This window comes from Ptychodera flava, chromosome 16 (assembly GCF_041260155.1).
Source record: "Ptychodera flava strain L36383 chromosome 16, AS_Pfla_20210202, whole genome shotgun sequence".
NCBI classification, from domain to species: Eukaryota; Metazoa; Hemichordata; class Enteropneusta; family Ptychoderidae; genus Ptychodera; species Ptychodera flava.
In genome coordinates, this window is record NC_091943.1 from 32,440,322 (window position 1) to 32,463,788 (window position 23,467).

General features: G+C 36.8%; 2 protein-coding genes across 14 annotated transcripts in view; both read right to left on the reverse strand.

Moving 5' to 3' along the window:
- Positions 1-4,820: 4,820 nt before the first annotated feature.
- Positions 4,821-6,260, reverse strand: LOC139113988 (nucleolar protein 58-like). The gene is made up of 2 exons (XM_070675462.1): positions 6,220-6,260; positions 4,821-5,370 (listed from the first exon to the last, which is right to left on the reverse strand). Exons 1-2 carry the CDS (start codon positions 6,258-6,260, stop codon positions 4,821-4,823), a joined length of 591 nt encoding a protein of 196 aa, XP_070531563.1.
- A 1,019-nt stretch (positions 6,261-7,279) lies between these two features.
- Positions 7,280-23,467, reverse strand: part of LOC139114624 (proto-oncogene vav-like) — a 76,475-nt gene continuing 60,287 nt past the window's right edge. For 7 of the 13 annotated variants that reach the window (XM_070676456.1, XM_070676449.1, XM_070676446.1 and 4 more), the window contains 6 exons: positions 22,998-23,146; positions 15,772-15,885; positions 15,356-15,449; positions 14,766-14,892; positions 13,416-13,573; positions 7,280-12,851 (listed from right to left, as the gene is read on the reverse strand). In XM_070676456.1, the coding sequence (XP_070532557.1) occupies positions 12,807-12,851; positions 13,416-13,573; positions 14,766-14,892; positions 15,356-15,449; positions 15,772-15,885; positions 22,998-23,146 (687 nt within the window). In that variant the 3' untranslated portion in view covers positions 7,280-12,806. The remainder of the gene's footprint in view (positions 12,852-13,415; positions 13,574-14,765; positions 14,893-15,355; positions 15,450-15,771; positions 15,886-22,997; positions 23,147-23,467) is intronic. The other 6 variants (XM_070676457.1, XM_070676453.1, XM_070676452.1 and 3 more) reach the window with 1 other exon arrangement.

The window sequence follows — 23,467 nt, forward strand, 5'->3', positions numbered from 1 at the left end:
CGGTGTACATTCTCTCTATGCATGTACACCGGCAACTCCGTACACCTGTGCACTGATACATTGTCATCAAGAAGTTTTCGTGTTTCCTTGGCTGCCGCCTTTAGTAAAGCTTGTTATGTGTACTGGTGCGTTCTCGCACTGGTCTATCACCGGCTGTCAGGGGGAGGATACAGCGACATTGCACTTTTATACGATATCCGATAGTTACGGCTAATAGACTATACAATATAGAAGTTAGATTGGCTCGGCTAGATCTATTAGCTGGTGAAATCTCCGATATAGGATATTTACCTGCGATAATAGACAGAATCTAGTATCGCCTATTGTCGAAGTCAGAGTCAGTCCTTGGGAGTTGGGTTTGACCAGAACAGTATAAAAGGTGGTGAAATCTTCGATATATATCGGATATTTACCCGCGATTTGACAAAATCTAGTACCGGTATCGTCCAGTATCGAAGTTAGAGTAAGTCCTTGGAAGTCGGGTTTGACCAGAACTGTAAGGTGGTGTAATCTCCGATATATATCAGATATTTACCCACGATTTGACGGAATCTAGTTTTGTCTAGTGTCGATATTAGAGTCCCCAAATCACCGATAAATATATGGTATTCGGCGATTTCACAGATCTAGCGTACCGAAGCACAGGGCAAGACATTCTACTATCGTCTAGTATCGATATTAGAGTCCCCAAATCGCTGATAAATATCGGGTAAATTTCGGCGATTTCACAGACCGGGCATGCAATGGCAGAAAGCAATTAAAGTGAAATACGATCAAGCTACAGAACTTCATAAAATAAGGTGTTGTTTTAATCGATGTGTATCAGCGATTTTTACGACATAAACAGCTTGGCTTGATGTGGTCTTGTTTACATCTTTAATCAGCTACATGCTCTCAGTTACATAACGCACAAGGGCCACTCCATGCATGTCTGATAGATAATCATAAACAAATCACCACACCTTGCAATGTCATGTATCTTTCTTTTTTATTCGTGATGAATAAGTGAGCGTGCATTCAGACACCTACATATAAAATTACCTGGATAGCTTCATTTGTGATCCTTGACACTCACATATCAGCTGTGCGTAGACCCCAGTAATTGTGCCATGGTGGGACCTTGTCCCGCTCTTATTCAGTCAATCACACCAGTTGGCCACCCTTAAAGCTAGTGGCACACTCCTCTAAGTACTTCCGTGGCAGTATACTTGACAACGTCACCTGGCGTACAAAAGCTGGTCGCCAAAGTTGCCTTACACAAGGGACCGAGATTGGCAGATCGTCCATGTAGCCGACACGAACACGAAGTGTCTGTTACCGGCTACCAAAAACTATGAAAAATAGTAAAGAATGAGCTACAAAATCACTATCAGTTTTAAGTTGCAGGTAGAATAAGTCTGTGCCTTTGTAAAAAACTATACTATTAAAATAGTAGAAAGTGAAGAACCAGCTGAAATTTAGTTGAGGAGACCTTGACCGCATATCATTTGCATCTCATTGTCGGCTACATGGACTGTGTGCCCCGAGAATTAGGGTTCGTGTGACTGCTAACTGAATTTGACAGCGGGCATTGCAGTCTGTTGTGCCGTCTTTGACTTTCAGATGTACAATATAACATATATCACTGATCGATCTTCTGACTGAGGAGGTTTTAAACTGCATCCTTATGAACATTGAGGCGATTTAACCGATCCAAATGCCTTTCGCAAACTTGACAGTGCTCGTACTAAGAAAGACATGAGTAAAATGTCAGTTCACCGTCCCTCCACCCACTGAGGGGCGGTGGTCAGTTGAATCTGTGTGTTGGTTTTTGAGAAGGAGATTTTTAATGATTAAATTGCGATTTTCGCTATATCCAATACGGCGAACAAACCTTCTGACTGACCAAAACGCCTTTTGGAAATAAAAAAGAACTACCACTAGGGATTATGAGTGTAAAATTTTAGTTCAATCTGTGTATTGGTTCTGGAGGAGAATGTTTTTAAAGATTAAATTACGAGTTTTGCAAAATCAAATACGGCAGCCAACCATGTGACCGATCCAAACGCCTTTCGCAAACTTGAAAGAGATCACTTTAGATGATATACATAAAATTTCAATTGAATCTGTGTGTTTGTTCTGGAGTAGGCAATTTTTAAGAGTAAATTACGATTTTTGCAAAATTCAATATGGCGGCAACTTGAAACCAGGTGACCTATCCAAATGCCTTTCACAAACTTGAAAGAGATAACACTATAGATGATGCATATACAATTTCTGTCGATTCGGTATGTTTGTTCTACAGAAGAAGATTTTTAAAGATGAAATTACGATTTTCGCAAAATCCAATATGGCGGCCAAACCGAGTGACCGATCAAAACGCCTTTCGCAAACTTGAAAGAGATCACACTTTAGATGATATATGTAAAATTTTAGTTCAATCGGTGAACCGGTTCTGGAGTAGAAGATTTTTAAAGATAAATTGTGATTTCACCAAAATCCAATATGGCGGCCAAACCACGTGACCGATCAAAACGTTTTTTTTTGCAAACTTGAAAGAGATCACTGTTAGGATGACATGAGTAAAATTTCAGCTTAATCGGTGTTTTTGTTCTGGAGGAGAAGATTTTTAAGGATTAAATTACGATTTTTTGCAAAATCCAATATGGCAGCCAAACCATGTGACCGATCCAAACGCCTTTTGCAAACTTGAAAGAGATCACACTTTAGATGATATATGTAAAATGTTAGTTGAATCGGTGAATCGGTTCTGGAGTAGAAGATTTTCAAAGATTAAATTGTGATTTCACAAAATCAAATATGGCGGCCAAACCACGTGACCGATCAAAATGGGTTTTTTTTTGCAAACTTGAAAGAGATCACTGTTAGGATGACATGAGTAAAATTTCAGCTTAATCGGTGTTTTGGTTCTGGAGGAGAAGATTTTTAAAGATTAAATTACGATTTTTTGCAAAATCCAATATGGCGGCCAAACCACGCGACCGATCCAAACGCCTTTCGCAAACTTGAAAGAGATCACACTTCAGATGATAGATGTAAAATTTTAGTTCAATCGGTGAATCGGTTCTTGAGTAGAAGATTTTTAAAGATTAAATTGTGATTTCACAAAATCCAATATGGCGGCCAAACCACGTGACCGATCAAAATGTTTTTTGCAAACTTGAAAGAAATCACTGTAAGGATGACATGAGTAAAATTTGAGCTCAATCGGTGTTTTGGTTCTGGAGAAGAAGATTTTTAAAGATTAAATGAGTATTTTAGAATATCCAATATGGCGGCCAAGGTCACGTGACCGCATGCGATTTTATTTGCAAATTCTAAAGACCTTAGGTCATGCTTGCTATACAAAAAATTTCAAATCGACTAGACCCCTAGGTCTTCTGGAGAAGCCATCTTTAGGTTTTTGGAAAATCCAATATGGCCGCCAGGTCACGTGACCAATCAAAATTTCAAGGGTCAGGTGCACGAGTACTAATTGGCTCCTATTAGCCCTGCAAGTTTGAGAAGTTTTCGTTCAGCCGTTCGAGAGATCTAGGTGAGCAAAGAAACGGCAGAAGAAGAAGAAGAGGAAGTCAGTAGAACTTGAGCAATAACAATAGGGTCCCAGCCGGTCGGCTTGGGCCCCTAACGAGAGAATTAAGAAGTTTTTTCAGGAGCACATCTGACAGTACACGTTGTTCACTCAATGAAAGCGCCCTAACAGATGAAGCGACTGAAGAAGAGCGATAGATCGATCGATTTGTAGATAGATAGATATAAAGATAGATAGATAGATAGATAGATAGATAGATAGATAGATAGATAGATAGATAGATAGATAGATAGATAGATAGATAGATAGATAGATAGGTAGGTAGGTAGGTAGGTAGGTAGGTAGGTAGGTAGGTACATAGATACATAGTAGATACATAGTTATCGGATGTAACATGGTTCAGTTGAAGTGAGTGGGTCATTCCAGGGGAGGGTAAACCTAAGATTTCACATTTCATACTTATCATTGTTTTTCCTGCGTCATTATGACCGAATTGAGGATGGTGGAGTAATCCTAACCGTGATGGTACACAGATGCTTACAAAGAATATAACCAGAGGCAATATTCATTCTGGATCACCGTTTATTGAAGAAGAAGATAATAATAACTTAAAAAGTAAACTACTGAATAAATATCAATGACATGAAGTGCTTGACATAAGAAATTTCATCAAGCTTAATGAATAAAAATATCAGTGGCCATTATATGGCCGAACCGAGGATGGTGGAGTAATTCTAACCGTGATGGGCACATAGATGCTTACAAAGAATATAGCCAGAGGCAATATTCATTTTCGATTACCGTTTATTGGCACGAATTATCATTCTAGAAGATAATTAGAAATTAAACGACGAAATAAAGAAACGACGGAATAAATATCAAAGACTTGAAGTGCTTGACATAAAAAAATTCATCAAGGTCAATGAATAAAGATATCAGAAAACAATTTCTTAAAATTCTCTGCTATCTTAAATTTCATTATTTTTATCATGCGGTCTGTGCGTCTCTATTTTCCCCATGTTCCACCAAGCTATCGAAGTACAATATGACTGGTTTCAAATCCTTCTATGTCCCTGCAGCCGCTGATTGTTTTGTCAGTTTTTTCCTTGGAAACCGACACCGGCCGCAATCGCCGAACACCCTTGGGCAAAACCTTCCTATGGTGAATTTGTTTTGAGAGGGGAACACCTGAATGTTTTCTGTTCATAACTTTAAATCGCAAGTTCTTATAGTGCAAAGTTGCAATCATTGGGCAATTTCAACACAGAGTCTATGTAAACTTTCCCTGTCACTCGATCTTGGCCATGGCTTTTAGTTTAGCGAAGTAATCTTCGAATGACCTATCCTTTTGGAGGGCAGCTCTCTCTTCTCTTTTCTGTGCACTGCGCATCCTAATCTGAGTGATCTTTTCCCTTCGTTCGGCCATCTCACGATCGATGACCTCATCCTCGCCCTGGCTAGCTTTTCTTTCCTTGATCCATTCCTTGCATTTCTCAGCCGCGTCTGTCTTTTCAATTTTCTCGATTTTCTTCTTAAGGCTTGCTTGTGCCTCTTCTAATACCTTTCTTTCGTGTTCTATCTGCTCCCTCGTCTCCTTGTTTTGTATTGTGTCATACGCCACCAAGCGGTTTTTCTTCATCTCGCTGACCACTGCATCTCTGATGTTCCAGAGAGCGTCAAGAAATTCCTGCTGGCGTTGGATTTCTTTCCTCGCTCTCTTTCTAAAAAACAGCCTCTTCTTCTTGCTCTTTTTCTCAATCCTCTCCTGCATTGCAACAAGATGATCTTGCAGGGCTTCCCACTTCTGTAGCAATTCTGCATACTTCTCCTCTTCGTTACTACAAAGATGAATTTATCAAGGATGTGATATACATACATACATACATACATATATACATATATATATATATATATATACATGTGTGTGTGTGTGTGTGTGTGTTTGTATTTATGTATGCATTGAGAAAAATCGTACTAAGGGTTGTGTCTTGCGTTTTTCTTTCTTCAATTTGGAAGCGTTTCATGTGTCAGCCTTGCAAAGCACCCCTTGAAGTTCATGAAAACGATAAATGTTAAAATGTAAGCCCGAACGCACGTCTGTAGCATATTATAATCAATTTGAATTGAAAAGTTATCCTCAAGCACTATGTCCAATTCATATTAGGCTTATAAAACTTGTTTCGTTTCCATCTGACCGTGCAGTGGCTTCCGCAGTATGGATCAGAGAGATGTAAACGCTAGATAACAATAACCGAATGTTGGGTATACTAGCAATAACACGATTGGAACAAATTCGGGATCATTGGATTTTCATATTTTTCAAATTTCTCAAAGTGTTAGGTGCACTATCGCTGAATGTTGCAATGTTATAAATTAATCATATTAAAAAGAAGTGTATAATGTAGAAGGAAAAGCGGATGAGCTTACATTTGCAGATTATCAAACAGGCATTATTTCACCATCCAATTATCCCAAATTATTTCCTATCGTGTCCAATCTAGCTTGAAGATATTTTAAAGAATGCACTTCTGCAGAGAGAAATTTCCAGCACTTCACAAAATCAGAAAGACTATTGCTTGTTGTTCTGTCGTCATGTACAAAGCATTATTTCAGCTGTGCATATATTGCTACTGCACATAGGCTACAGCTACTCTGGTTTGTAGAGCCGAATTCACTCGTTAACTCACCTTTGCAAGACGTTAGATTCCCTTGAAACTCTGTTTCCCATTTTTTTACGTTTTCTGTAGAAATTAGAAACTTTATCGGTCAGTGTGAAAGTTTTTTTGTGCAGTGCTGACACTTCGCAAGTAATTCGAACAACTTTGCTGGATGTGGTATTATTGCCTTCTATTTGCGGATCGAACAAATGTGTGACGTCACTATAGCTTTACTTTGCACCAATCATCTTCGCGCTCACAGCGCCCTCGGGAGTTCAAAACGCCAAGCAAACGGGTTACACATCGATCTCCTACGGAAATGCTCTCGGGCAACATACTTGAGGATGTAATAGACTGTCTTTCAAGTGATTAATCTTTACAATGTGTTTAAAATGGTAAACATGGAAGAATACAGAAATTTGTAGTGAGGACAAATCAATGTAAATTAAATTTTGGGGTATTATGCAGGGCGTCTTCAAGGGAAACGCTTGTTTTCGACGTAAAAAAAAAAACCCAAAATAAAAGTAGTTCTAACCATTCCATCCCACTTCACGGTACTCATTTCTTCCAACGTAACCAACTTATCAATATGTGACCATTGAGGGCCAAGTTTGGCACAACCAATGACGTATCAGACATGAGACCATTATATATATATATCAGATATATATCAGATATATATATATATATATATATATATATATATATATATATATATATATATATATATATATATATATATATATATATATATATATATATATATATATATATATATATATATATATGCAAACTGCACGAAACCTAGCTGTGGGTCCATAGCTGTGGTGTAGTGGAGGGGTTAACGTCACATTAGTCAAAACCAGCCAGTACAAGGCAGGAATCCCCTCCAAAAACAACAGCTACACGAAAGCATTCTTATCGTCGACCCCAGCAAAAACATGTAATTTGCTTAGTAAAACAATGATAATAACGATTTTGTGTATCATTTATTTATTTACATCCCATGTTGCGATTATAGCTGTATATCAGCATTACAAGATGAGTTGCTATGCTGCTATATTAAATTGAGAAACGCACAGATCGTGAATTGTGTGGGTTATTTCCTTTTTAATCCGGACAAATAGATACAATAATAGCAAAGAAATGTTGGTATTCATACAAATGCAAATCAATATGCTAATGTAAATTGCTACATATTCAAGCTTTGCCTCTCTACTGCACTCCACTGGTTCCATTTGATGGACTGGATGAAATATGAGGCCATACACTTTAAATGAAAAATGTATTACAAATTTTTTCACAAAAATGGAAGAATTGTAAGATTTTTCTGCAACATACTCGAGGAAGGTGCCAGTATTATATCATAATTTATAATAATGCTGGATGAATATGTAGTGTGAAGTCTGAGGATAGCATTTCTTGAATATTAATGAAGTCTTTGTGTATAGTTTTTATGCCTTTTCAGAGTAAATGACTGTAAAGAGACAAAGTATGAAGTTACGAAGAGAATGTTGGTAAAAGAAAGGTTTGTTGCATTCTTATAGAAATCAAATGTATTTTAAGCTAAGATCAACTTGTTATGAAAGTGTTACACATACTGAAGATTTGTCAGCATAAGAAAAGGACACTTGTGTGATCCATTGTGTAAAAAAATGTCAACAATGTCATATCTCATGCCACTGATTTATGACTTACTTTGTTAAATACTGGTCTTGAAGTAGTTGTAATTATACACAAATATTAGTTATACATGTACGTCCCTTGTGAGTAATCTTGAATATATAAGTACAAGTTGCACGTTGTGGTTTATCACCGTGTTCGTCTTAGCTATTTTCACTGTGTTTGTCATGGGTCTCATTTGTGACAAATTCTGCATTATATTCTGAATACACACATACACAATTAAATATGGCAACTTTTCAATTCCAAAAAAAAGAGCAGATCTTGGTGTAATATTTTTGCAATGGAGAAGAGCCACACAGTGGTGTAGATATGCTGGCATATGTGTCAGTGGTCTAGTTCTGAAATTCTTTCAAAAAAAACTGCACAAAACATCTTTCTTCCGCTATTATTTCGATATAAGCTTAGATTGTACACAGAGTTTTCGCCAGCTGTCAGATCAAACATAATAACTTTTGCGCTAGGATATCTTGATGAAAGTAGCCAAGGGATCAATATACATTCACAGATAGCAAATTTGAGGCTGCATACAATGTATCAAAGTACATTCATACTCAGTACCAATAGTCTTTCCAACATGTTTCATACCTGCCAGTCGTCATTACCGTAAAACGATGAAATCTATTTGTTACACCAAGCAGGGCTTTTTTGACTTTCTGATAACCCCCTTTGAGCACAAAAAAGGTCAGACACAGGCAGAAGAATCAAATGATATTACAAACACATGCTTCTCAGATCTTTGTTCTGCTCTGATGTCAATAAACACACAGTGGAAATTTACATAATTTCAGGTTCTTATTTGGCACTAAAGCATGTGGCACAGAGTCTTTCAAATGCTGACGTTTTATGTTGAAGCAATGACTCTCTCTGAAATATAGAAACTTGCAGTACAAAACTATCAGCCTATCAAATCATTTCTGGATGTTTCCATGTGACAACAGAGTTCTCACACCCATAAATCAAGATAATCATTATGAAAAGTGAATAGAAAGCACATCTCCTGCTAGACTGGATAGCAAATTACAAAGAATTACAACAAAAAGTAGACTATTCTTACCCAGTAGGCTGAACAAGATGTAGTCTGTCAAATTTTCAAATAATTTTTTTTTACACCTTTTCAAGATTATTTGAATTGTATAAATCTCTGATGATATTTATCAATAACTTTCAAAATACTGTCATTTTTCAATCAATTTAGCTCTCTCGAAAAACAACCATTGTTGGATGTCACTGTTTCAATAAAAATTACGTAAATTTACACGAAGTTGTAGACTACAGCTGTTTAGAGTTCACCTCCTAGGAGATGAACCTTCAATTTTTCTAATCTTAAAAATATACTATTACATTAATAAGATATTAGTACATTACAAAGAATTTCTGAGCTCTAATACCAGAATCATGCATATTTTTTCTGATACAAATAGTTACAGTACAGTAACTCTTATTGGAGGATAAGTTGGTCTGTAATATGTAATCTAATCTGCCATACAAACAAATGAGCCAATCACAACTTGCCTTGTCAGTCAATCTGAAATCCAAATTTTAGTCTCCAAGTGAACTTTGAACTCAGTCAAACCCTAACACTACAATATGCATGTTACACTGACTGATGAATGAAATAAAAACAATGTGCTATTGAGGCGTTGTTTTCAGTTTCCTATTACCCCATGGTAATGGGTAAATAATGGTAAATAAATAACAAATTTATGAACAATTTTTCACCACTCAGATTACAACCATGAAAATATCTGATGATTTGCTATCACTTTAAACCCTGAATTTTGTGTCATGGCAAAACAAATCAACTACAGACGGCAGAACTTAGCAATGGCAAGTATTTTTGAAAAATTTGTTATCAAATTATAAATGTCTGGATTTACATATTATTTACAAAAAATTAACAATGTAACTAGTAAATATATTGAGATGCAGTGTTAATACAATGGAAAATACACTAAGATTATGTACACATTTGATCATGGAAGCAATATAATATCTTGTTTACTATGATAACACAGGCACCATCAATGTTTACAAGTAAATGATTTCTTCATGTTATCAAATGTATTGTTTGCTCGTCAGATTTCCTGTACATTATGGCACTTTTTGCCTGTCTAAATAGCATTTCTCAGGTGCAAATAAACATTTGGTCTTATGTAAGACCTGGGATATTGATTTGTGTATACAGGGATAGTGAAATCCCCAAATTTATAACACAGGAACGTCAATAATTGAATAAGATCACTGGTACAAATTGCCTCATTGGTGGTAAACTGGGCGCAGACCATGTGCTACGCTGTCAGCGTTGCTTTTTTGAATACTGGTATTTGAGCATTCAGTCTATGTACCAATCAGGCTTCACAGCTGCTGAATTGAAGCACCGCTACATAAAGTAATGTCCACCGGTGATAGACCCAAGACACAGAAAATATGGATAAAATTGGCTAGTAATAGCTTGGCTCTGTATACAGTCCTACAAGATATCTACAATTGAGTTTATCAACTGTCAAAACATCTCTCGTGAATTTAGCATGTGCCATTACAGACTGCTTGTGGGCAATTCAAATTCTAATGATAATTTCCTAGTCTGCTCTTGTATTATGAAAATGGAAAATTACATTTTTAAAACAGACTTGGCACAGGTTATAGAAGCCATTTTGAATTTCAAATCATTGGTAAATTTTAGGTAATTTGCTTCTCTTGTCCAAACTTTTCATGGTAACCTTGCTTTTCAATCTTGACCATGAAAGGAAGTGTTGTAAAGTGTCTTTGCAGAAAATTGAGTAAAAGTTTTAAACTGTGTGTCTTGAGGCACGAATTACCCTGATAGTTTCTGAAGCTGTTTGCAAACATGACATCTTATTCAGCATTAAAATTCTTTCAACATAAGAACTGTGACTTCTTTTACAAACGTTGGGTATGAACAAATAACAAAGGCTGTACCTATGAAAGCAATTTTAGATCGCTGTTAGGTTGTCAAGTGAGGCTTTACGTTGTATTTCATCTGAGCAGAGGTAGCAATATCAATCGACAGAACAGCACCATTGATTTTTTCAGTGTAACCTGTTCACCCCTAATTCCATGTAAAAAGGTCCACACTCACTATTGATAACAATGAGTTTGGGTCAAACCATGGCGGTGTAAAGAGAGGCAGAAACAGAAAGTTAATGTTGTCCAACTCCCGTCACTACAAATTTACACTCTCAAACAAAGAGTTCTAGTGACATTTTACCTGAATCAATTGATGTATTAGTCGAAGTGAATGTAAGTATATATGCATATTAGTAAACATTAAAGTAAAGAAGTAATTAATGCTGTATAAAGGCTGCATATCAAGTGTGAACTCACAGAATGAAAATCTCAGTTAAATCAATTCGATTCTGCAAAATTTTCAAGCATTTCCCTTACTCCCAGTAAATCTTACTCTTCTATCTATTCATGTTTCCAATGGATACGTCTCACTGGCTGTTATTTGGGAATTCTGCTCACTGCTAATATGTTTCTTCTTTTTTGTAAATGCCATTGGACAAACACATTTCACTCATCACCGAGGAATCAAACAGGGCCAGGCAGAACACTGGAGAATTTGACAAAGCATTATCTCCATCTGATATAGTGTAAATTTTAACTTTCAAGAGGTGATCCACCCTCTTTCAGATGAAAAGTCAATATCTTAAGACATACCATTAGACATAAAACATGATATTCACCGCCAGGAGACATACACAGGACATTTTGGGTGCTCTCTAAATGACTTGAGAAAACTCATCTTACAGTAACTGTGATGGGATACGTGTGCTTTGCTGATTGCTCTGTCCTTCATGTGACATGTGAGTCTCTCAGCCAATCGGTTAAAACCATCTTCCACAACAAGAAATTATCATCCATTGCTTACAAAGATTCAATAAAGTGGCACTGTAGCTTCCTCACACATGTTATTGTTATAACCAATGGTCAATACTGGAGTATGCAGTAAACATGTTTAAAACTGTTACTAAGAGAAAACAGTGCAACTCTAAGGTATCAAATAAAATACCAGCCTTCTTTCTATAAATCAAAACAAACCATTGATATTGTACTGGCTTGTACTCAAAGTATTATGAACACCTCCTCTTGCGACTAATACTGCATGAATTTGGCAATGAAATCACTGATTTTGCCGACCTGAAATTCTGATTATACATTACCAAGATGAATATCAACATACTGTTTAATATTGGCTTTCAGTATAAATATCACAAAATGTTTGTCAAAACCTTAAAATAGATCTTGACACTTTCTGTGAAGTTCGAAATGCCTACTTTGTAATAATATAATAACTGCAAATACGTTTGAGACTAGTGCTAATATATTTTAACATTTCAATAAATTGCACTGATATAAAAATGACTTTTTATTTTCCATTTTCATGAAGACAAGTTCGGAGTCTGTGTGGAAAGCTGTGGAAAGAAAATGCTGACAGTAAAATATGCAAATGAAGATAATTAACAGTATACCTTGCTATTTTGAATATCAAATCTTATCTGATCCATCACATAAAGTTACTGTTTCATATTCAAAGAGACAGAGAAATACAGGTATACATGATAGCTAGAAGAATTTGATCTCTCCTCAATGTGACAAATTTTATTCACTGACTACATACCATGACTGATTCAACATCAATTGCAAAAAGGGAATGGGAATATACCTTGAAACTTAATATTAAGTAGCTACATGTTAAAAAAAGGAGTAGATAAAAAGGTGTGTGAAATCTACACTTCTGATTTGAGAAGGGAAAAAGAATACTTTGGGTTCACTTTGTGAATGTGGCAAGGTACACTTTGCGGTGGCTTTTTCTGTTTGGTCCGGAGGAAATTCATGCTGTAAGTTCAATGTTTTTTTCACATGCTTATTTTCTTATTTCCTTGAGTATGAAAACAGAATACCTCAAATTAACCATCAACTTCTTCCACGTATGTAGATGGAAAATAACCAGTCTAGAAGACAAGGAAAGTAGATACAACAGAGTCAAGTCCTGATATGACTGAGAGATAACAAAAACAGATATAATCCTGGCAACATTGATAAAGCAAGTATGCCAAAACTGTGATTCACTTTATCTGAACAATGATTGAGTGTTCATGAAAAAAAAATGTTAAAATACAAATATTCTCATCGTTACTTGAGAATAATAATTATAAGTTTTCCGCAGCCAAAAATACATTTAAATCCACCCCCTCCTTTTAGCCATGCACTATTAATTGTTTACTCCGATGTGCCTGAACCGTGCATGCTTACTTCCTCAAGTATTCACGTCCTGTGTAGAAGCAAGTAATTCTGTAGCTTTTTGTAAAGTTCTTCAAGTCAGGAACATATCCACAAACAGATCGATTTAGAGAAAACAAGTCCAAAATCATTAAGACAGCTTTATTTTTTGCCAACAGCACTTTAAAAAACTTTTACACGCAACAAATACTGACCATCACTAAAAGTTGGCAGACATTTAAAGCGATATATTGAGTGACTGAGACTGGCAGAATTTTAAATAAATGGATACTTACCCTGCTGTCAATTTGCCCCTTCCACCAACCACGGTGTCCACCAGCTTTACTGAGAATATTGACTCTATCACCAGAATGTAGAGTTAGTTCCCTAGTGTCCCTGGCTGCAAAGTCATACAATGCAACTGCTACTCCAATGGTTTCGTATATTTTCTGACCTGATGATGAGTAAACAGTAGTGACATTGTAAATTGCTACGGTCAGTATTTGACCCTGAAATTAAGGACAAGTTGTTTGGTGTTCAGCAAAAAAGGTTCTGACATATCGAGACTGTGTCTGATCTTGAGCATGTTTGTTAAAATTATGTTTGCATTCTGTACATCTGCACTGCCTAAGTCAGATCATAAAAGTACCACTGCCACATGTTTGATCTTTGAAACATAAAATTTTGTGGGCCATTGAGACTCATCAGTTTAATTTTGTTCTGACGAGGGACATTAAATATCATGTTTGAAAGACACTACGAAAAGCCATGGCTACCTTAACACACACTGCAGTGAAGTGTACAAGTTACTTTGACAAATATTTGCAGCAGCAGGCTTGCCTAACATTTCCGTATTTTTGTAGTTTACTTTTGCTGATAAAAATGTCAAGAAACAATGCTTCAAGGTTCAATAATCGCAATCATACCAATCCATAATCCAATAACACTAGGTCAAAATTTGTAAGACAATAGTTGTAAACATAGACACAAAACAGCAAAGAACAGACAGTAAATAGACGGTACACAAACAAAGTCAAATTCATGAAAGAAAGATATATGGACCTCTGGCCAAAAGACCAAGAAGTGATGTCAGGTGTTTCGAAAATAGTAAGCGCATCCTGCCCCACATGTGGCACCCGCCATATATCAATCTGTAAGTCAGATAGGTAGTGGTCACTAACTAAGGCCCCATGTCACCCATGCCATCAGTGATCATTTGTCGAAGAGAGATATCGTATTTATCAACCAGCTTGCGATATCTGCCAAAAAAGCGTTATTATTCATCTAAAATCTGTTTAGACAGCATCATTATGTAAAATCAGAATTACTCCAGAGACGTTTATTACATCTCTACATAGCTGGACAGAATCATATTCACAAAATTTACATTTGGTGGCAGTGGTGGGATTATCACAGCCATTTTTATTTCAATGGTAAAAACTACATCTCCACCTAGCAAATGAGGAGTACCTTGACAAGACACTAATTGTCAGTCTAAAGTTAGCACTATTAGCACTATTTAGCACTATTTAGCACTATTTTCTGCAAGAAGCATAAACCGATTCCCACTGAACGGATCCTACATAAATCACCATTGATAACAATGGCTTTGCTTCAAACCACTGGAGAAAAGTTTATACATTTACCATGAAAGGTGGCTGTCCTTTGGACTACAGCACTCCTCATAGCTTCTTTGAATGGATGTTGTAGAGTTGTGTCGACACCAGGGAAGCTAGGGGACAGTGAATTAGTTGAGTAAAACTCAACAAGATCCTGTAATCATGAGAAACACACATTTAACTCATGACGGCAAGGTCATCCTCCCTAAATGACTGGTCCAGTAGAATCTTCCAGAAAAATTGTCTTCATGAGCACATTATCTTTATAACTTTCTGACTCTACACCAATTCTTATTAAGTTAGAATTCAAACTTTTAGTCAAAAGAGTTAATTTTTAATAAATTTGTTTCACAACAAAATCAGTGATTGTACTCTCCTTTTCTGTTTATGAATAACTTTACAAGTGGTGCAGGTTGGAAATGTACTGCTCAGGCTCGGTCATTCAACACTTACAGCGGTTTGCTTTGAACTGTTGGACATACTGTCTTAATTTAGGAGTTGCCAACACTGTCTGATGTAACTATCGTCTAGTGGTAATAACAGTCCCATAAAAACTGGAACTCTCTATGGGAGTGGATAAATCATATTATGCATAACAATTGGAATATTGTTCTTACTTGAATGCTGTCACACATCTTGCTGTCTGCTAGGAAGTACTTTTTTTTGTCAGAACTGTCTCGGATCTTGATATGCTTGGGCATGTTATTATGCCTGGAAAGAAATGAGAATTTATATTTTCATCAATGGACAAAATGTAAGATATTATGCACATTTTGGGGATAAAACATATATCATGACAGCAAAAATCTATTGAGACATATTGCTTTACACTCAATAGTAATATCACAGCCTGCTGATGCTGTTTAATCACAGTCTAACAAACAGCCTAAGGGCATATGTATACATTCAAAATACCAATTGTGTCGAAATGTTGTTTAATTCTGGGCTAAAAATAAATCAAAATGTTCAATTAGAGATTTTTTGTCACTCTGGGATAACACATGGATAAGCACGACTTGGCCATAACACTCACTTAATGCTGAGCACATATCCACCGGTCTTCACACTCTCCCGAACTAGAAAACTACTATTTGGACACTTCTCTAGTTTCAACTCGGCCCAATCACGGTTATGATCCCCAGCAAACCTGAAAAGAAGAGATAATAACTACATTACTTTCAGGGTGCTAAGGTTTATTCTGCTCCCTTCCAACCATTTTTCTCATATGATAACATTTATTGTCAGTGGTGCGTATGGACCAACACACAGGTATGTTGGAAAGAAAGATACACATCCTTGGTATGCCTTAAAACACATCACACATGCCTTACAGGGACAGTTTCAGTGACCTAGATGTTCTGGCAATGTGCAGCATCTTAGAAGCTTGCAGTTTATTGGTTGACTGAAGATCATTGACACTACTAAATCATTTCAAAACAACCAATCAGCTACACAATAGCTTACGATTCAGACTACCGTAAAAACCCGATCAATTCGACCAGAAAAAAATAATTACGATTTCAAAATCGTCGATTTATTAGGAAATTAAAATTGCCGAAATAATTTAGTGGTCGAATTAATTGGAACGACGAGGATGAAATTTACGCGAGACATGTTTGCCATGTTGAGACTGCTTCAAAGCATGGACTGTGAAATTTTGTGAGGTCGACAAATTAGGTAACAAAAAACCTCAAACACACGTGGGTGTCACATCAAAATCAAAGTGGCCGCGATTACAGACAGAGCGATCTGTGACACTTCCACCGGCCGCTCGACGGACGACGCGTAAGTTGACATCGTGTGCCAGCCCTTGGAAATATATTGTAACTCCCTGACAGGCAGATGAGATAGTCTAATGGCGTTTGATGCATTGAAAGTTTGTAAAAATAATAAAAAATAGTGACAATGTCACTGGTCGCTCCCATATAGTTATCAAAACAAGCTAAAATCGAGCTAAAAGATTTTTTTATCACAAATAGAAACAATTCCCCCAATAAAATAAAATTATACGAATTTCACCAGAATTTGATCAAATCTTACTGACGTCACCCGTAAAAACCTCTACACTAAGTTTCAACTCAATCGGACCTGTGGTTTCAGAGTTAAAAAAACTTTTTGATCAAAAATGAAAAAATAGCCAAAAAATGCAAATATACAAATTTCACCACGATTTGCCCAGATTTGAGAAAGGTCACTCCTATGCACTTCCATACCAAGTTTCATATCAATCAGACTTGTGGTTTCAGAGAAGAAGATTTTTTGACCAAAAATGGGAGAAAATTACAAAAAAATTCATGAAAAATAGCAAGTCCAAGATACTGACCCAAGATGTGCACAATCATTTCAGGTCAGCCCAAGTACTTACATGCTAATTTTTCATCTAATCTGCTCAGTGGCTATTGAGATTTTCAATAAAATATAAACTTGTAAACATATATACATATGGCTATGGGAGCTAACAAATGACCCAATGGTCAACAGAGCTCTGCTGTGTTATGAAGAGAGCAACGTTTTGTGACATATGTATTGATGAAGAAGGTTGAGATCTTTGATAGCTCATTTCAGGATGGCCTGACCTAAAATGGCAAAATTAGCTGCAAAAATACAAAATTGATGATTTCATCATAATTATGTATAAAATGTATACCAAATATCAAAGCTATCACATGAGTAACTTTTGAGAAACAAATATTTTGACCAAAAATGGCAAAAAACTGACCCAAAAATACAAAAATTGAAGATTTCATAAAATTTCACTATATCACACTAAGAGAACCCCCAGGAACCTGTATACCAAATATCAAAGGCATCAGACAAGTAGTTTTTGAAAACAAACAAGTAGTTTTTGAGAAACACATTTTTGACCAAAAATGGCAAAAATTGCACCAAAAATACAAAATTGCAGATTTCATCATATATTCTGTATATCATATTTAGTTTATCTGTAGGAACCTGTATACCAAATATCAAAGCTGTCAGACGAGCGGTTTGATGAAATAAATTTTTGACCAAAAATGACAAAAAAATTCCTTAAAAATACAGATTTGCTTATTTCATCATAATTTGAACAAATCAAAGTTGGGCTATCCCTAGGGACCTGTATACCAAATATCAAAGCTGTCAGACAAGCGGTTTTGATGAAATAAATTTTTGACCAAAATGACAAAAAAATTCCTTAAAAATACAGATTTGCATATTTCATCACAATTTGAACAAATCCAAGTTGGCTTATCCCTAGGGACCTGTATACCAAATATCAAAGCTGTCTGACCAGCGGTTATGAAGAAGGAGATTTTTTACCAAAAACGCCTTTTTTGGCACTAATTTGCATATTTTTGGCAATGACAACTTCATTTGAACAAAATCTCATCTACAGCCCATCATCCATGTACACACCAAATATCAAGATGAAATGTGCAGCGGTTTTGGAGTTTTTGATGTTGACGGACAGACATACAGACATACAGACATACAGACATACAGACATACATACATACAGACATTTTCCTAGCCTATAAGAATAGCTTCCATTGCCATATATACATATGGCTATGGGAGCTAAAAATGACATCACCGATCATAAGAAACGTGGTGTTGAAGATAATAGTTTTTAAGAGAAGACTATGACGACCATATTTCTGTAAGTATTGTCTAACTTTGGAAAACCAACATCTGAAGATTTACTTCAACCAACACTTTTATATTTATTCTACTCTTATTATAAGAATATTAGTCGAATTTCTGGAAAGTAGGTGTACATTTTCGATGTCTGTGTATCGTCTATACAGAAGTCATATCCGAAACAGTATAATCAGATCGCGACAGCGTAAACCTCTTTCTCTCTCCCTCCGGCATTTCGATATTTTATATTGTCGACATTTATATATAAGTCTGAAGTTTCAGGTCTCTGCTCAATGCAAGTAGTTGATGTCAATTTTCCGTATCGGGCATGGTCTCTATCGTCACTCAAATCGTTAGTTTTTTCCTGTTATATTCGATATCAGACTCAAAACACAACGTGAACAATGCTGATAATATATTGCATATTTCATATCGAAAACCGGTAAAGTTCGTAACTGGTGACATGTTGCGGCTTGGAGAAAGTTCATCACCATCCATCGAATGTCCATGACGCTTTTGCTGCCAAATAGACATATTGACATAAGACATATTGCACATGGAACTTCGCGGTATGGCAATTATATGAATTTTACCGTGAAGAAAGTCTGCGACTTTAAACTGGCTGTACAACCAACAGTAAACATGGCGGAGCAATGATACCGACTTCAGAGACTTCGATTTTTTTTTCATTGCGACCGCTGGTCAGAGCGAGTCGTCGAATTTTTTCCCACTGGCTATTTGGATTTGAATTTTCAATTGCCCTCATGTGCTAAAAACAAGACAGGCGTTCTCTGTAAATCAATAAGCCTTTTGAATATGAAAAAAATCGGACATCTGAACCTCAACTCGCAGCTTGAAAGTTGTTCTCCGAATCAGGACATCGTTGAGGCCGGATTTCACGTAGCAGCTATGGAAACCGACGGCTCGTTCGTTGTAAGAAAGCATGCGATGTACGTCTCATGCTCCTTTGGGCCGCGGACTTTCGCCGTATCGCCTCTACAGACTACACCGTCTATTACCTAACCATGCTAACAAACACACGATATAGTTCAGTAACATATGTCTTCATTATTCTACCGATCATCGAGCGTCGAACACTTCAAAAACAATGGTCGCGGTCACGAATTCAAGGATGTTCACATGAAGACTCTATCAATAAGTGGCGCGCAGAATTATTTTTACTGGTTTTGAGAACTTCTAAAATAACTTGTAATCTGTATATCTTCGCAAATTGAACCGATATTGTATACCTATCACCGTCGAAGTTTATGTCTTTCACTGTAGAGTTCTTTTCATCCAAAACACATATCCAGAAGAGTCCCACAGAGTAGTCAAATGAAAGGATAATTGCTTCAAACGAATGAAATTGCACGAAAGAATGAAAATCAACAGCACATCCTGGACGTGATTTAAAACAATAGCGCTTGTGAATAGGACTATTCTATTTGAGTAACGGGGATGGAAAGCAAAGAACTGTAAAAGTACTGGAAAAACATGCCGTTTTTCTCGCAATTTTAGCGACTGTAACGACACTTTATTCTTTACTAATACCTTTCCATAATTGAATTAAACTAGGTTTAGGGCTTATACACACAGTGTACACTGATGTACAGAACTTTAAAAAAGTCCTCTGCTGGGAACGAGCAGGGGTTTACACTCTAATGGGCGCAGTAAAACAATGGACACGTTTCATAGGTTCAAGGACGTTCACGGGGACACGGTGGCAATGAGTGCCGTGTCGTAAAATTGCTTAGACTAGTTTTAAGAACATACAATATCTGGTCATCGGTGTACCGCTACCTGTAAATTCGAAACGACAAGTGTAGGCCTATAGCTTCGAAATTTTATGGGAGAGACACCAGGACTGGAGACCGGCAGTAGCACAACAAACTTTTCTGAATTGTGCGTCCGTGTTTAATACAGACATCTCTGTAGGTGATTCTGGTTTCTCAATCGAATCAAAAGTCCGACATTGACAACATTGGCATAAAATATGTCCGAAAACTTTTGTTTTATTCAACCAACTGATTCATCTCCTTTGATATCCCCTAAGCTACATGTAAACAGTCCGGAAAGACTGACATCGATGTCTCCCGGGCCCCCATGCATACAGTATGGCCGTACGTGTTCAAATATTTCAGTGTTATACATTTTCTTGTCCTTCTCTTTCTTTCTGAGCCAGTGTCATTATTGTGAACACGGCTAATAAATAAATAATAATATTTCTTCACCGTTTTGTAAAATATCTCGTCAACCGGGCGCATGGGCAACGTCTTTGTACGTTGGTCAAAACTAATGACACTGTAGGTCAGGATAAAACATCGGTCAAAGTAAGATTGAATAAGGAAGACGAAAATGCTTTCATCGATTGACAAAAATGAGAAAGAACGAGTCAGTAAATATCGAACCATAAAGGGGAGATCGTGACTGCCATCCCCCATGGTTAATCAACTGGGAACAAAATATATATTTCGATCAACAGACTTACACAACCAGAGACAGCATTTTATTCAGCTTTAAAATAAGTCACCGCCTTTCCTATAATAACACCCCGTTTGCGTTTCAATCTACTCTGCTCTGTTCCCAATCGGTATGGCCGTCCGGGTTTCGCCTGCCGTCGGCGTACTGACTGATGTACATGGTTATTTCTTCAGCTATCTTTTCATCGTTTGGCATAAAATACAGCATCTCTTTTGGTGTATAAGGCAAATCAAAGTTTAATAGGAAAGTCACAGGAGGTTAGGATATTATATAGGTGAAATTAGAATGGAATATTGAAGATGAAAATACTTTTATCGGTCGACAAAAATTGCCATAGACCGAGAATTGAGATTGTCTATGATTTATTAATTGGGTACAAAAATATTCGATTGAGTCATTAAAACAGCCAGAAAGAGCATTTTCTTCAGCTTGAAAAAATAAGTCGTCGTCTTACTCTTTCCTTGACACTGTCCCCATTTGCGTTTGAAAATATTAGTCTGTTCCCAGTCGGTAAGAACGCACGCGGCGCGGCGGCGGCGGCCGTATTTACCGACATGTAACATCGATTTTTCCTCAGCAATTTTTTCAGCGTTCGCAAAAGATTTCGCAAACTCGTCCTTTTAGTGCACGGGGCACATCTGTCTATGTGTTTTAGGAACAAGCAACGTGTGGTTTAGAACATAATATCTGTCAAATTAGGAAGGGATATTGATTCACACACAGAAAGAGTCTGTAAATTTCAATCGACACGGGATGGTAAGAATTCGGAAAAGACAATGAGAAAGGGAGAAAGTAGGTAATTTATTCTGACTTTCTTCGATATTAAGGTGAGAAAATAGTTACAAAACCAGAGACTAGAGGGTTGGTACTTCACACACGCTGAAACTTCACGCATATTTCGAAAGCGGCGACTGAGATCCAGCTCACTAAATCACTGAGGATTCCACTCAGCAAAAATAATCATGTGACCCAATGAAAACCAATCTGAAAGCCGTTTACAAAGCCCTTTGTAGTTCTCATTTCTGCCTTTTTGTCTGACCTGTGGTTCATCGTATTCGTAACGGTGGTTTTCGATGTCTTGAAATATCGTTCATTCACCAACTGAAGGAAGTTTTTGAAGGGTATGTAATTCGGTCGAATTAATAGAGATCGAGAAAGTCCCAATTTTAGTCGGTGGTCGATTTGAAAGGGCCCAAATAAAATTATGTTTTGTGAAAAAAATAGGGTGGTCGAATTAATAGGGTGGTCGAATTGATCGGGTTTTTACGGTACCTACAATCTAACGCTCTGTTATACCCTTGTAGTCACTGCACATTGGCCCAAAGTGTTTTGTCTTCAAAATTTGTCTCTTAATGTAGCAATCTTTATTGAAAAAAGTTCACATATCTCTTTTTCAGGTGTTTCATCTTTTGTACTTTGTTTATCAATAGATCGCATTTGTTGATGTCAGAACAATTTTTGTATAGATTCTTTTCACTTAGCCTATATTGATACTGCTGGAAACTTTTCACTGCAGTTAATAATGGCTGTACTGGGAGAGTTTTTGACCAAGGCAGGGTGAATACCTCCAAAGTCAGCCTCATCAGCCAAAGATGTAAACATTGCAACATTTGTAATGAAGGATTTGGTTCCTAAAATAAAAACTTTCCGTTTCTGAAGTATCTTATAGAAGTAACAACTATATTTCCACTCAGGATAGTATGTATGGAAATGTTTTTATGAATATTTTCCACCTCTTTAAAGTTGTCATTATTGCTATCCTTTGTAACAAAGCAAATAGAGAAAAATCATATCACATCAAAAATGTACATTTCCGCTTTGAAGGTAAAGTTAAATCTTCTAACTGATTTCAAATGCAGGGCAGCTGGATTTAATGCCAGAGTTCATTGGTATGCCACAGGTGTGTTGTGCTTTTCGGTCATGTTGCTATTTTGCATAATGGGAACAGAAGTTTGTTATGGGGAGTTTTTACAAAATATTTTAGTGTGCTGCTGCTGCTGGCCAGTGTGCAAACAGCCTGTTTTCTGGTTTTCTTTCTTTTTTTTCTGCTTTCCGGCTGTACTTGTATTTAAACTTTTTTGATAAAGAAGAGCTAAAGCACGGTAAAATTGCCATGTTTGGTGCAATATCACCTGAAGGTTAATTAAACTTTCTTACCATGGATACTCTTCAAGACTTGGTTGCTCTTGTAGGGACGACATACCAGTTGACCATGAATTTCTATGCCCTGGTGTGGTAGGAGTGATTGGAGAGTTTGGTGACCTCGGTTCATGGTTTAAGGTTGTCGTCTCATATGTCTGTGTCTGCTGAAATAATATCATAATGTAACTTTTATATATCTGCCACACACACACAGAAATTAAACAATTACACTCATTTGGAATATCAAAGAAATCCACCACCCAAGATATTCTGCTTCAGCTTGTCAATCCTGACTAAACACACTTCCATTCAAGGAAGTAACCTGGGTTGACTGCCAGTTTTGACAAGTTCAGTTCTTCGGTGTTGCTTGTGGAATACATACTACAAGTGAAATTGAAATGTTGTAGAAACGAAAACTGGAAGTATGTAAATAACTACAGGATAAACAAATGCATGCAATTTGCCATATTGACTGAGATCTGTCG